The sequence below is a fragment of the Heterodontus francisci genome, chromosome 13, assembly GCF_036365525.1.
Source record: "Heterodontus francisci isolate sHetFra1 chromosome 13, sHetFra1.hap1, whole genome shotgun sequence".
NCBI classification, from domain to species: Eukaryota; Metazoa; Chordata; class Chondrichthyes; order Heterodontiformes; family Heterodontidae; genus Heterodontus; species Heterodontus francisci.
This window is the reverse complement of record NC_090383.1, coordinates 12,343,518-12,357,331: the sequence shown is the minus strand read 5'-3', so window position 1 is coordinate 12,357,331 and position 13,814 is coordinate 12,343,518. Positions and strand designations below refer to the sequence as shown.

Genomic DNA, 13,814 nt, shown 5'->3' with positions numbered 1-13,814 from the left:
CCCTCTGAAGTGGTCCAGCAAGTCACTCAATTGTATCAAACATTTACTCAGTTGTTCAAGAAGAAGGTCACCACTACCTTCTCAGGGCAACTTGGGATGGGTAATAAACACTCACATGTCAAGAAGGAAGTTAAAAAAAAACTTTATTAAGCTTGCTAATAATTATGGCAGCATTTTGGATGGGACCATGGGGGAGAAGAGATATGTTGCACGAGGAGATTTTATGAGAGGCTGCTATACTATGTGCGTTGTAATTATTTCCTTTAAGCACTTGGGGTATTGTGATTTATTACTCTCATTGTCCCTGAGATTAAATTAGTACCAAAACCATAAAGCTTTGCGTTGTCCTGCAGTGGTTCCAGCACGATCTGAGCACAAAAGGGGCTTTAATTAGTTTATCATTTACATAGACAGACTCTAATAAGTTCCACCCACTCACAATCAGCACTTTTAAACTACACAATGCTTTTCAAAGTGTTCTGTAGCATGTCTTTATCAATTTGGCTACAATGAATGGTGAAAGAAACCATTGCTGACTTACATTGCAGCCAGACGGTTAGATGCACTATAGCTATAGTGATCTAATTCTGTGCTCTGAGGGGAAACCTCTGGGGCATCAATACATTTGGTTTGATATGTATCTTAATGACACTTACATTTTGTTACGGTGGAGGTAACTCAAGTATCAATTCAATTAGCTGATATATGAGCCAGTAGTTTAAATTGTTTATAATGTAAATTGAGGAAAAATCTGGCTCTAATTAAATTAAACTGCACTGTGATACTAAAATGAACATAGATGGGTAGATTAACAGGGCATTGAATAACCAACTTTGCATTTTCAGCAAATATTTTTATCACAGGATCATAGAAACTTACAGAGCAGAAGGATTTATTAAATTGAATAATCTAGTCAAGGCTCATTGAAGCCAATTAACAAAACCTCTCTCAGTAGACTTCTGGAAAGTCTTTGTTTCAATTTCATTTGTTGCTCTCCATGCATAGTGGGTTAAATTAACATGTCAAAAGAGCAAACCCTGTAGGAACAGCAGAGAGAAAAAAATAGAAAATTCCGGAAATGCATAAAATAGGATAAAATAGTCATTGTTTTTTAGTTATGGCTCTTAATCATCACTGGTCAGTTCTAGTCACTCCTGAAACACTAATCTTTCTCTTTCAGGTGTTGTTTGACCTGCACATCTCCAATATCAGTGATTTTTCTTTTTCTTGTTTACAGTAGCTGTCACTGTAAGACCTTTTCTTGAACCATGTAACCACATGATCATCAGCCCTTCCCACATCCTACGTGTACATATAATATATATGGCATCCAAACAAAATCAACTTTATGTTACATTTTTGATACGGCTCCAACTATCATGTAGTGCAGCACCTTTATTGAGCACCACTTGCAACACTTGGCTACCCCATGGGAAGGCATTTTTAGTTGAGAAGACAAGTTTAGTTTCTGCTTGAGGTACAAGGTATGATTTATCTCATAAGATTCTACAATATGAATTAGTCTGGCAGGCTTTAAAACCTGTTCCTGAAAAATGTCTATGCTAACTTTATGTGGGGAGGGTCCAATCGGAGGCTGAATGCCTCTCTCTGGTGTTGTGGAAGTGAGTGCAGAGGAGGAATTGGAGGGAGGTATTGTCATCATACATTCCTAACGTCAGCACAGAGCAGCATTAAGGGAGCAGCAGGAACAGGCCACCCAGCAACCCTCTTGGCTGGAGTCATTCTGTTGCCAAGGGAGATCATGGGGACAAAATGGACTGATTTTAAAATAAAACAATCTGTTTAAACAAGTATGGCAATATGTATGTTTTTAATATAAATATTTAATCTATATGTTCTTCATTGGAATGTCTGGGCAACCTATTCCACACTATGACTAGGTAAATCTCCTATAATTGTCAACAAAGCTGTTACTAAATGATTCATGTCACACAACCCCATTTTCTCTCATGTTATCATTGCCTAATCCTACTTTCTCTTAAACATAACACGATAGGAATATACATCTTAAGGACAGTTCATAGCAGTCGAAATTGTTTTAGCCCACATTGGGGCTCAGAATGGGTACTGCACTCAGATCTCACTCCCGTTCACATGGACCAACCAAGGCTCCAATTTGGTCCCATGTTTACTTTAAATAAAATAGGCGGCCTTTTTTTTATTTGTTCATGTGGTTTGAGCGTAGCTGGCAAGGCCAGCATTTGTTGTCCATCTCGAGCTGCGCTTGAGAAGGTGGTGGTAAGTTGCCTTCTTGAATCCCTGCAGTCCATGTGGTTTAGGTACACCCACCGTGCTGTTAGTGAGGTAGGTCCAGGATATTCACCCAGCAACATTGAAGGAATGGCGATATAGTTCCAAGTCAGGATGGTGTGTGACTTGGAGGGGAGCTTACAGGTCATGGTGTTCCCATACTCCTGCTGTCCTTGTCCTAGGTGTAAAGTTTGTGGGTGTGGAAGGTGCTGTGAAGGAGCCTTGTCAAGTTGCTGTAGTGTAGTATATGGTACACACGGCTGCCACTGTGTACTGGTGTGGGGGGAATGTTGATGTTGGTGGATGGGGTGCCGTTCATGCAGGCCGCTTTGTCCTGGATGGTGTTGAGTTTCTTGAGTGTTGTTGGAGCTGCACTCATCTAGGCAAGTGAAGAGTATTCCATCACACCTGACTTGTTCCTCATAGATGGTGGACAGGCTTTGGGGAGTCAAGCGATGAGTTACTCACAGCAGAATTCCCAGCCTCTTACCTTCTCTTGTAGCCACAATAATTATATGGCTGGTCCAGTTAAGTTTCTGGCCAATTTTAACCCCCAGGATGTTGGTGGTGGATTCAGCAATGGTAATACTATTGAACATCAAAGGGAGATGATAAAATTCTCTCTTCTTAGAGATGGTCATTACCTGGCAGTTGTGTGGCGCAAATGTTACTTGCCACTTATCAGCCTAAACCTGAATGTTGTCCAGGTCTTGCTGCATGCAGGAAAGTACTGCTTCAGTATCTGAGAAGTTGTGAATGGTACTGAACATTGTGCAATCATCAGTGAATATCCTCACTTCTGACCTTATTTTGGAGGGAAGGTCATTGATGAAGTAGCTGAAGATGGTTGTGCCTAGGATACTATCCTGAGGAACTCCTGCAGTGTTTTCCTGGGGCTGGGTTAATTTGGCCTCCAACAACCACAACCAGTATTGGCTGCTGTAACACTTCCACTGTTCCTTGGCAACTTGCCGAATATCACACATTGCTGATGCCATTTATAGGCAGCCTACATCTCTTAAAGCGAGGAATTTTGGATGCAGGCAACTATAACTGAAGATTGTGGACAATGGCAGGCACAGAAAGTTACAAGCCCGCCCCCTGACCTCCCGTTTTAGAGATACTACATTGGCGGTTTTGGTGGAGGAACTCAGTAGGACGTGGGATATCTTCTATACACCAGGCAGCAGAAAAGCTGCCCAGCACGTGGGAGAGATGACAGAATGGGTCAGGTTCAAAATCTTGCCTAAATTCTTCAGTCTTCTGTATAATAATGGATTGGCAGTAACCTGAAGCAACGTAATGAGTGCATTTAATATCCACTGAGAGCAAAAGGCCAGTACAGCTGCAGTCTGAAAAAATGCAAGGAGTGTGGGCTCATATAACATCGAGGAAAGCAAAAGGTAATCAAAAAGGAAGGTCAGGATAAAGAGGTGCGGCAAAATTGAAGGCAATGTTTTGGCTGAAAGAATAACTTCTGTGGCAATGCACTGGTGCAGCATCCATCAAGGCATGGAGAGACAGAGGTTTGATTCCCCGTCTCTGCCCCAGATCTCTACCACGGAAAAAGGAAGAGTGTTGTCACCATACTGCTGTCACGCACCACTTTAGCAGCTGGCTGTAAAGTAACACTGACGGGAAACAAATGACATTCCTTCTTGGTTGTTTGAGGTGCAAGGCCTAGTGAGAGAAAAATGGGAAGAAAAGACAGATTTCATACGCTCAGAAAAGGATTCATTTCTGAATAAAGTTCCCTGATTAATGGCATAATTTTTAAAATTCATTCTTGGGATGTGAGCACTGCTGGTAAGACCAGCATTTATTACCCATCTCTAATTGCCCCTGAGCAGGTGGTGATGAGCCATCTATGACTAAATGGCTTGCTAGACAATTTCAAAGGAGAATTAAGAGTCAACCACATTGCTGTTGTCTGGAATCACTTGTAAACCAGACCAGCTAAGGACAAAAAGTTTTCCTCCCTAAAGTACATTTGTGAACTAGATAGGTTTTTTAATAACAAGCCTAGCATTTTATTCCAGATTTAAATTCCCCCAGCTGCAATAGTGGGATTTGAAAGCATATCTCTAGAGCATTCATCTGGGCCTGTGGATTACTAGCCCAGTAATATTATCACTATGCTACCATCCCCTGTTTGGCTTTTGACTGTTCCATTTACCTGGTGCCAACTTAGACGGAGAGAAAGCCCCTTCCTTGAGCACCATGCATCTTTGGTAGCTGCAGAGGGAATGAGCAGTTGCTCATTTTTGCATATATTAATTCATTTGATTGTTTTTACTTTATTGTATTTTGCTTTCTTTCTCTCTTTGTGCACTTCACTAGATGTATTGCCTTTTTACCGAGAGAGAGAAATCAACTAATTACGATTTCTCTTCTAATGTCCCTGTGTAAGTAACTGCTAGGAGGGGTGCAACAATGATGTGAGCTGATTTACTTTCCTGTTCTTTATCATCTCTTGTGGATCAAATATTTCATATCCGCTTTGCCTGTCTCCTGATAGCCTGACTGAGATTGTTAGTCCATGTCCTACAGGCATGTGATGTTAAATTCAACTACATCGCAAAGGCCAGTAAAATGTGAATGTTCTTTATATTTTATATTTTTCAGAATCAACCATCTCATTTAATTTGGTATCTGCAAGTTTGACCAATTTGCATTCTGTTTCTGAATCTAAACCTTTGATGTAAATTAGAAACAGTAGTGGTTACTGAAACATTTCATTCCATACTTACCCCTCATCTCGTTCAACTAGTTAAATGTGTTATGTCAGGGGAGGGGCACGTTTTCTGCTCAGCAGCTGACTTCTTGTCTATGCCTAAGGCTTACTCTGAATCCACTCTGCAATGAGCTTTGCATTGCTGTCAAACGCTTTTTGGAAGTCTAGATACATCAAGTCATAGAGCTTTGCACTGTCAAAATATAACCATAGAATTCTATAGCACAAAAGGAGGCCACTTTGGCCTCTTGCACCTGTGCCAGCTCTCTGAAACAGCTGTCAGTTTAGTCCTACTCCCTCTCCACACACTCCTTTAAAATATTTCCTGTTCAAATATTTATCAACTTCCCTTTTAAAAGTATTATGAATTCTGCTTTCAATACTGTTTCTGGTAGAGATTCTGTGCTTAAATAGCCATCCATATAAAAAAAATGCTAACCTTGCCCTTTGTGCCTCAACCCCTCTGTCCTTGCAAACTATTACCTCATCTCTAACCTTCCTTTGCTCTCCAAAGTCCTTCAATGTGTTGTCATCTCCAAAATCCACATCTATCTTTCCTGCAGCTCCATGTTTGAGTCTCTCTCATTAGGTTACCATTCATACCATAGTACTGAAATCACAAAAAGAATCCTCTGCAGCTGTAGCCATGATACATTATCTTTCCTCGATCTCCTTGACCTCTCTGCAGCCTTTAGCATGGTGCACCATACCATCCTCCTCCAATACCTTTCCGCCATTGTCCAACACGGTGGGACTGACCTTGCTTGGTTCCACTCTTAACTATCCAGTCATTTCCAGTAATGGCATCTCCCTGCATTATTATCTTTGGAGGCACCCAAGGATCCATCCTTGGCCCTTTCCACTTCTTCATATTTTCCCATGCCAACATCATCTGCAGACATGGGGCCAACTTCCATATGTGCGCTGGCAATACCCAGCTCTTCTTCTCCACCACCTTGCTCAATTCCTCCACTACCGTTGTGTTGTCAGACTGCTTGTCCAAATTATAGTCTTGGAGAATCTGCAATTCCCTCCACTTGAACATTGGGAAGAACAAGTCATTACCTTTTTGCCCCTTACACTAATTACACATGCTTGCTATTAATTACATTCCTTTCCCTGGCCCTGGTCTCAGCCTGAATGAGACTGTCTGCAACCTTAGGCTGAGCATCCAACCCTATATCTTCTTGATCACAAAGGTCGCATACTTTGGGTCTGTTCCCCACCAGTTTAGGTAAGGTTCTGACCTTAGTGTCCACCTGTTTTAAGTGGGAGACCACTTTTGATATACTAATCAGGGTCCTATGATGTACATAGGATCATGATTGCAATTTTCAGGTACAAATGAGTACAGCATGTGCCACACTGACACTATCCATTCATACCACTGTTGAGTAGCCTAAACACTTGTCTTTAAAAGCTTGGAGACATAAATCAAACAATGGGTTAAATGGATTTTTTTGGCTTGGTGAGATCTGGGTATTGGGTTTGTGGTGTCCCCCAGAGATCTATCTTGCAACTTCTTTTGATTTCCATTTATGTAAATAATATGAACTTAAGCACAAGAAGAATTATATGAAAACTTACTGATGATGGAAAATTAGAGGGTTTGGAAAATGGTAAGGAAGAATGCAACAGATTACTGACCAGCATAGTCAGCTGATGAAGGGTCACTGACCTGAAACGTTAACTCTGCTTCTCTCTCCACAGATGCTGCCAGACCTGCTGAGCATTTCCAGCATCTGAGTATTTCTTGTCTTCATTTCAGATTTCCAGCATCTGAAGTATTTTGTGTTTATTTTAACATAGTCAGCCAAGTGGACAGATGGGTGGCAGATGTAGTCCAATGCAGAGAAATGTGAAAGACATTGACTGGTTAGGAAATTAATGAGGGGCATAAGTTTAGGACAATTGCCAGAAGAATAAAGTAGGAAGTTAGAAGGATAGTTTTTCATAGAGAGGGTACGAGAATCTTGAAGGATTTGTCACCTGTGGTGATTTAGACAGATACAATAAGCTCATTTAAAATGAAATTGTAACATCTTTGAAAGGGAAGAATATTAAATGATATAAGGAAAGGCCAGAGAAATGGGATCACTGTAGATTGCTCCAGCTAGCACTTACCCAAATGCAAGGAACTGAATGGCTCCCTTCTGTGCTATAATTTCTAAAGGGGAAAGTTTCATTTTAGCACTCTAACTGAGAGTGCCATATGCCGGGAACTCATAGCAGGAATTCTGGCACATTCATAATTTGTAGGCCCATGATTTTCTATCCCGGAACACAAAAGATGGAGATTATTCCTATCATTCTATAATTTCGTTGTGGGCTTGTCAAGGTTTTTGTTTGTTTTGTCTCCCTGACCATCTTTTAAATTCTTCATGCTTCAAAATAAACAGTTTAAACATCATGCAATTAAATATTGAATATATGACATTCAATCTGGATTCGACAATATATTTGGGACCTACACATGACTGTGAATGATAAATCCTCAACTTGATTGTTAATGTATCAAAGATCTACTTACAATTTACATACCTATTAAAATTCAATAAGGGTTCTTTCTCCTGAAAATTGCTTCAATGTAACCATGATTTCTGTGCTGTCTTTTACAGGCCGGATCACGGTGAGCATAAATAATGAATCCTCCTTTGTCTTCATTAGTTTGGTGTCTTTAAATCTTAATACAACTTAATTAAATAATATTGCTGGAACACTTTGGAGTAAATGACAATGATTTTACTAGTAGTCGTGATAGCAGATAAAGGGAGATTGGCTATTCCAATGCCCTCCCAATCCAATTTTGTTGCCTTAGAATATTCTTTAGTCATTGTCTAAAGTTCGATGGTTCATGTTATTAACCATCAATGCTTAGTCGAGAGTTGGTTGCCATTTTATGATGCAATATTACATGATCCCAATTATGTATGAATACGTGCATTGAGATATGAGCTCAAGTGACGAGGGTTTCAAACTATTATTAAAAATACATGGATAGACGATTTCATTCTCAACACTTTTCATCTGGCCAAACTGAAAAGAGAATGACAAAGCATGATATGAACACAAACCCCTTAATTTTAAATAAACATGAATTGGCAGCAAAGGGTGATAATAGTACGTGAAAAGGAGTGCAGATCGGTGAAAAGAATTAAAAAATACGATTAGTTCAACCCATTTTCTAGTCTACAATTTCAAGTACCTGTGTTAAGCAAGCTGGATACCAATTGGCCTGGATTGCAATTTGCTTTATGTAAAAACAAATGGGTTGATATGTCGAGAGCTTCCAATAAGTTCTACTTCAAAAGTTCAACTCTGTGCAGCATATATATGTCAAAGACTCTGTCCGGGATAGTTATTTAGTCTTAAACATAAAGAATGAACACCTGCTGAAGGGATTTGATTGCCTGCAGAAGTGTACCCCAGCAGAGGAAAAAAGGGAGAAGATTGGGTGAAAATCAACAGAAAAAAGCGATAGCAACAAAAACTGCACCTTGGTGTGGATATCCTCCCTTTGATATACAGAATCGAGGATTTGATAAGACAAAGGTGCAGTTGGGTTAGATAAATAAACGGGCACAAGTTCGATATATCCAGATCAAAAACGTATTATTAAAAACCCTGAACTAAATAATGAATGGAGATGAAAGTTTCTGCAGAGCACTTTCCGCTGGCTCTTGTGGGGCTTTGATGACGATGGTTCTTGGGAGTGGAGGCTGCCTCCGCCTCTCTGACGAGCAGTGCGTTGTCTCTTTTGCTTTAAATTGGGATTCCTGGGGCTCGGCTCCATACAGAGAGTGCAAACAGTCGGGGAAGCGCTCCCTCACCGCACCCACAAGAGTGCAGGTCTCGCACAAGGACTATGCACTTCTTGTCTCTTCTAACCTTGTCCGCTCTGTCTGCCGTGACAGGTAAAGTTTGCTTTATTTTAATCCTTATTCCAGCCCAGCAGCTTCTCCGTTTCAGCACCTTGGACAGCGAATGAGGTCCTGGTTACTGATCCAGCCACAGACTGCTAGAACTTGCCAAGTGTATGATTTGATAGGAAATTGATTGTCATATTTTTCCTTATTAGTAAATCGGTAAGTGTGACTTTTTATCACAGTAAAGCGTGTGTTGGTATATCAGTTACAGAGGCGTGTTACAATACGTTAGGTCTTGGTGTTTTGCGGGGCACTTGTTTGTCGACAGATTGTCATGGGCTCGCATAGATGTACTGATTTTTCTCTCTAGTTCATTGCAAGAGTAAAAACAACAATTGTGTGAAAAGATAGTGAAATGAAAGACAAAATCGCGAGCCTTCTGCTGAGTCCCAAATGGGAGCAGCGCAGAGAAGATGATTTCATAAAGAGGGACGGTGGCTCAGATTCTAACCAGCAGGTCGGGTTCAACCAAACTGCAGGTTTTCTGTCACTACCTGGCTTATGGCTTCACAAGTTCGCTAATTCTAGATGGACAACTGGGAAAATCCACACTCCTGTGCAGCAGTTGTTTGAAGAAACCGATCGGTAATTGTAATTGTTTCCTTCTATTTGCTCTTGGCAGTAGTCAGACCACAGCCGCTGGAAAGAGAGGCACAGAAAGATGAACTGGTAGGTTTCAGTACTGTTATTAAAGACAGATAGTCAATTCTCTCTATTTTGAGTCAGAACCGGAGAAAACTGATATTGATGATGTTGTCTGATATTTGCCCGTTTAGGTGACACGATGCATAATCGAAGCGCTTTCCAATGCCCTTTCTAAGCCTAACGCTCTTCCAGTGACTTCGGAGTGCAGAGAAATCCTGAAGGGTAACAGCATTTCTTTGCATGCTTAACAGCATCAGTAAACCTTCTGAACATAAGTATTCCACAGATCATTAATGCAAAGTCCAAACAAAACTACTGGAAAGTGCTGGACAAATGCTTGTGATCTGCGTGGGTTAGTTATTACCTGCACTCTGCGCTGACATTTTGAAACTAAAGCAGTGTTTGAAGGAGCTGAATATTTGCTTTTGGAAGTGTATTGGTTGGTGAACACACAGCAGTTAATGATTAGCTCAGTCTGAAGTGTCTTTGTCGGCTGAAAATAATGATCCGATGAGATTCATTTCCAATCAGGCGGGTTTGAAGACTGTCAAACATAATGTCATTGCTTTTTATTACTCCAATGTGTTCTTTTAATTTACTTTACAGTAGCGATCTCTCAATAAGTTCTTGGAGCCCGGGAGGTTTGCAGCTTTATTTTGGGAGGAATAGTTTAATCCAAGACACAAATGCATCTACTGAGGATTACTCGTGTGTTTGCATTTAGACAAATTTTAATAAATATCAACAAGATTTGCATTTGTTATAAAGTCCAAATTTCTGCCAATGTGAGTATTCCATTTTCATTTCCCAACGATGCAGCAAATCGAGGGACATTCGGGATTTCTACCTCCATAATTTATGACCACTTCAGTTCGAGGTTGGTCCGTGTGGAAGTGGGACATGAGTTGAGAATGGGTTGGGGAGGCATTCAATTTCCCCCCCGCGCTCGCCCCCGAAAATTGCAAAGCGTTGGGAATTGCAGGTTCGCTTGCAACGAAGAGCAAGCAACTTCAACAGTTCATTGTACTCTCTTCTGCCCTTTAATTTAAAGAGACACTCATCGGAAGTTCTTTTGGGCTTAGAATTTGGAGGATTAGGGGTTTCTAGTTATTTAACTGTGACCCTGTCACTGGAGAGTAAAATGTGAGAATCGGCAGCGGCTGAAATTCTAGTCATTGCTTTTGTGTCTCGGATCTACCAACGCCAAGCCCTGCTTCCTTAAAATGTTCACTGGGGGCTGGGATGCAGCGATTATCAGTGAATGTAAAGTACCTTTAATATTGCTGGCATTCTAGCCGTGTAAAAGAAAGACTTGCATTTAGATAGCGACTTTCACGCCCTCAGGACGCTCCAAAGCGTCTTACAGCCAATGATGTAGATCTTGAAGAGTAGTCACTGCTGTAATGTAGGAAGTACCGCGTCCAATTTACCATAACAAGCTCTGACAAACAGCAATGAGATAATGGTCAGTTGATCTGTTTCGCTGATGTTGGTTGAGGGATAAATATTAAGGAGGAAAAGATCTAGGGCGTCCCAGTAAATCTAATGAGTAGTAACATAAAATGAGTTTGACTTTTAAACAGTGAAGAACATAACTGAGAACTCTGTCCATCGTTAATGAGATGTGGTATTTCCTGATGTAAGGTGCTTAAATCTTTATTGCTATATCCCATTTCCAGGCGGGAAACATGCAATAGCAGGAAAGAAAAATGAGGGAGAAAGCAAACACTATGAAGAGGAGAAAGATGTTGAGGAATCTGAAAAGCCTCTCTCTGAGGATAAGGGAAGCCAGGAAGTCGTGGAGGGGCATAAGGGAAAGCATTACGAGGCAGACAAACGAAATGATGATGAAAGTGAGGAAAAACAGGATTACAAACGAAACCATGTTGAAGGAAAAAGTGAAGAGAATAACAGTGAAGAGGATAGAAGGAGTATAGAAGAAATCAAACCAGTAAAAACCACCCACCATGTCAAAGGCCACAGAGACCATGATTCTGACCTAGAGTATCTCAACTATGAAGAGAGAAGATATGCAGATAACAGAAGTGAGGAAGATGAAGAAGAAAAACACAGGAAACGAAGACATAGTGAGGAAGATAGTGGACAAGAGGAAAACAGCTCACAAAAAAGAGACAGTTCTGAGAATATAAGCAATGAATTCCATCATAAATGGCTTCATGGACATGACAAAAGAAGTGAAGAGTCAACTGAGGAAGATAAACCAATTGGTTTACATGGACACTCAGAGGAAAGAAGACATAGTTCTGAAGAAAGGTACAGTGACATAGAGGCAATTGGATCTGATGAAGATCTCAATAATCAAGATGAAAGAAATGGCTTTTATGAGCATAAGAAGTCTGACTCTGAAGAGTCAGAAGATAGTGAAGAAAGAGAGAAACGACGTAATCGTCTCAGACACTACCACAAAAGGCGCAGCTATGGTCATTCTGATGAGGATAGGAGGAGTCTGCACCAAGGTAAGAAGAACTCTGGTAAATCTGATGAATCTAGCAAAGAACTAGAACATATCAATAATATTCGTAACTACCTTAAGAGAAATAATATTCAGGAAGAATATGAAGGAAGTAGACACCATTATGAGGATAAAGTAAATGGACACGTGAAAAGTCAATCAGAGGAATCAGAGGAGGAAAAACGACACCATGACAAAAGGACCCATAGTGAAGAAAAAATCCATTACAGTGAAGATAAGAAACACCACAGCGAAGAGGAGGAAAAGAGACATCATATTGGGAACAAGAGACACCACAGTGAAGAGGAAGAAGCAGAGGAGGAAGAGGAAAAGAAGTATCACAATGAGAAAAAGAGGCATTATAGTGAAGAAGAAAAGAGACATAATCATAATGAGAAAAGCCACCAAAGAGAGGAAGATGCAGAAAAGATATATGGCAGCACTGAAGAAGATGATGAAGAAGAGAGAAATGCAAAACACTTTCCAAAAGTGCAACGGGTTTGGTGGCAGAAAAGGCACAGTGTGGAGGACAGAAACCCTGGTAGTGAAGAAGAAATAAAGCACAATGAGGAAAACCACTTCTATCCAGAATATGAAGAACATGATGGCAGCTGGGAGAAGAGACATCACAAGAAAAGACATGAAGAGGAAAGTCAGGGGCAGAACAAGGAAGTTAATGCCTTAAGACAAAACCTTGCCCATGATTTCCAAGAGAAAAGGATATATGATAGAATGGACAAGCTGGCGCAATATCTGAAATCCAAGAAAAAGTCATTGGAATTCCCGAAACTTTATGATTTTGAGGAAGAAAAGGAAAAGCAACGCCATGAAGATGGAAAAAGGAACATGAACCATAGAACATTGACTGAAGAAGAGGTGAGCCAATTGATTTTTTTTGATGAAAGGAAGTAAAAATCTTCACTAATTTACTTTATTTGGATGAACTAGTGAGTAAGGTGATAGGGAAAAAGTGAACATTTTCACTTTGCGACGTAGCTTTTTGATCAGTGATCTAAAATAATCTGATGGACATGAAAATGATATGAAAATTACCATAACAATTAATAAAATGTAGCCTTCCACAACTATTTTTAGCTATAAAATGAGAACAGAAAGTGCTGGGGCGGCACAGTGGTGCAGTGGTTAGCACCGCAGCCTCACAGCTCTAGCGACCCGGGTTCAATTCTGGGTACTGCCTGTGTGGAGTTTGCAAGTTCTCCCTGTGTCTGCGTGGGTTTTCTCCGGGTGCTCCGGTTTCCTCCCACAAGCCAAAAGATTTGCAGGTTGGTAGGTAAATTGGCCATTATAAATTGCCCCTAGTATAGGTAGATGGTAGGGAAATATAGGGACAGGTGGGGATGTGGTAGGAATATGGGATTAGTATAAATGGTTGGTTGATGGTCAGCACAGGCTCGGTGGGCCGAAGGGCCTGTTTCAGTGCTGTATCTCTAAACATAGCAGGTCTGGCATCATCTGTGGGGAGAGAAACAGAGATAACGGGCTGAATTTTATCAGCACGCCACTGTTGTTGTTTAATTGTTAAACTAACAACTCTATTGACTGTTAATTGAATAAAACAAATTAAATGATCTTGGTGACCAAGAATACGGGGGGGTAAAATTGATTAGTACTAGTCTGGTTCTGACAAAAGGTCACTGACCTGAAATGTTAACTCTGTTTCTCTCTCCACAGATGCTTCCAGACCTGCTGAGTATTTCCAGCACTTTCTGTTTTTTATTTTAAACTTTGGGCTGCTGCATCACCG

General features: G+C 40.6%; 1 protein-coding gene across 1 annotated transcript in view; it reads left to right on the top strand.

The window, feature by feature from the left end:
• Nucleotides 1-13,814, top strand: part of chgb (chromogranin B) — a 173,279-nt gene that overhangs the window by 150,027 nt on the left and 9,438 nt on the right. The window contains exons 3-5 of the mRNA XM_068045651.1: nucleotides 9,554-9,600; nucleotides 9,708-9,798; nucleotides 11,256-12,925. Of these exons, the coding sequence (XP_067901752.1) occupies nucleotides 9,554-9,600; nucleotides 9,708-9,798; nucleotides 11,256-12,925 (1,808 nt within the window). The remainder of the gene's footprint in view (nucleotides 1-9,553; nucleotides 9,601-9,707; nucleotides 9,799-11,255; nucleotides 12,926-13,814) is intronic.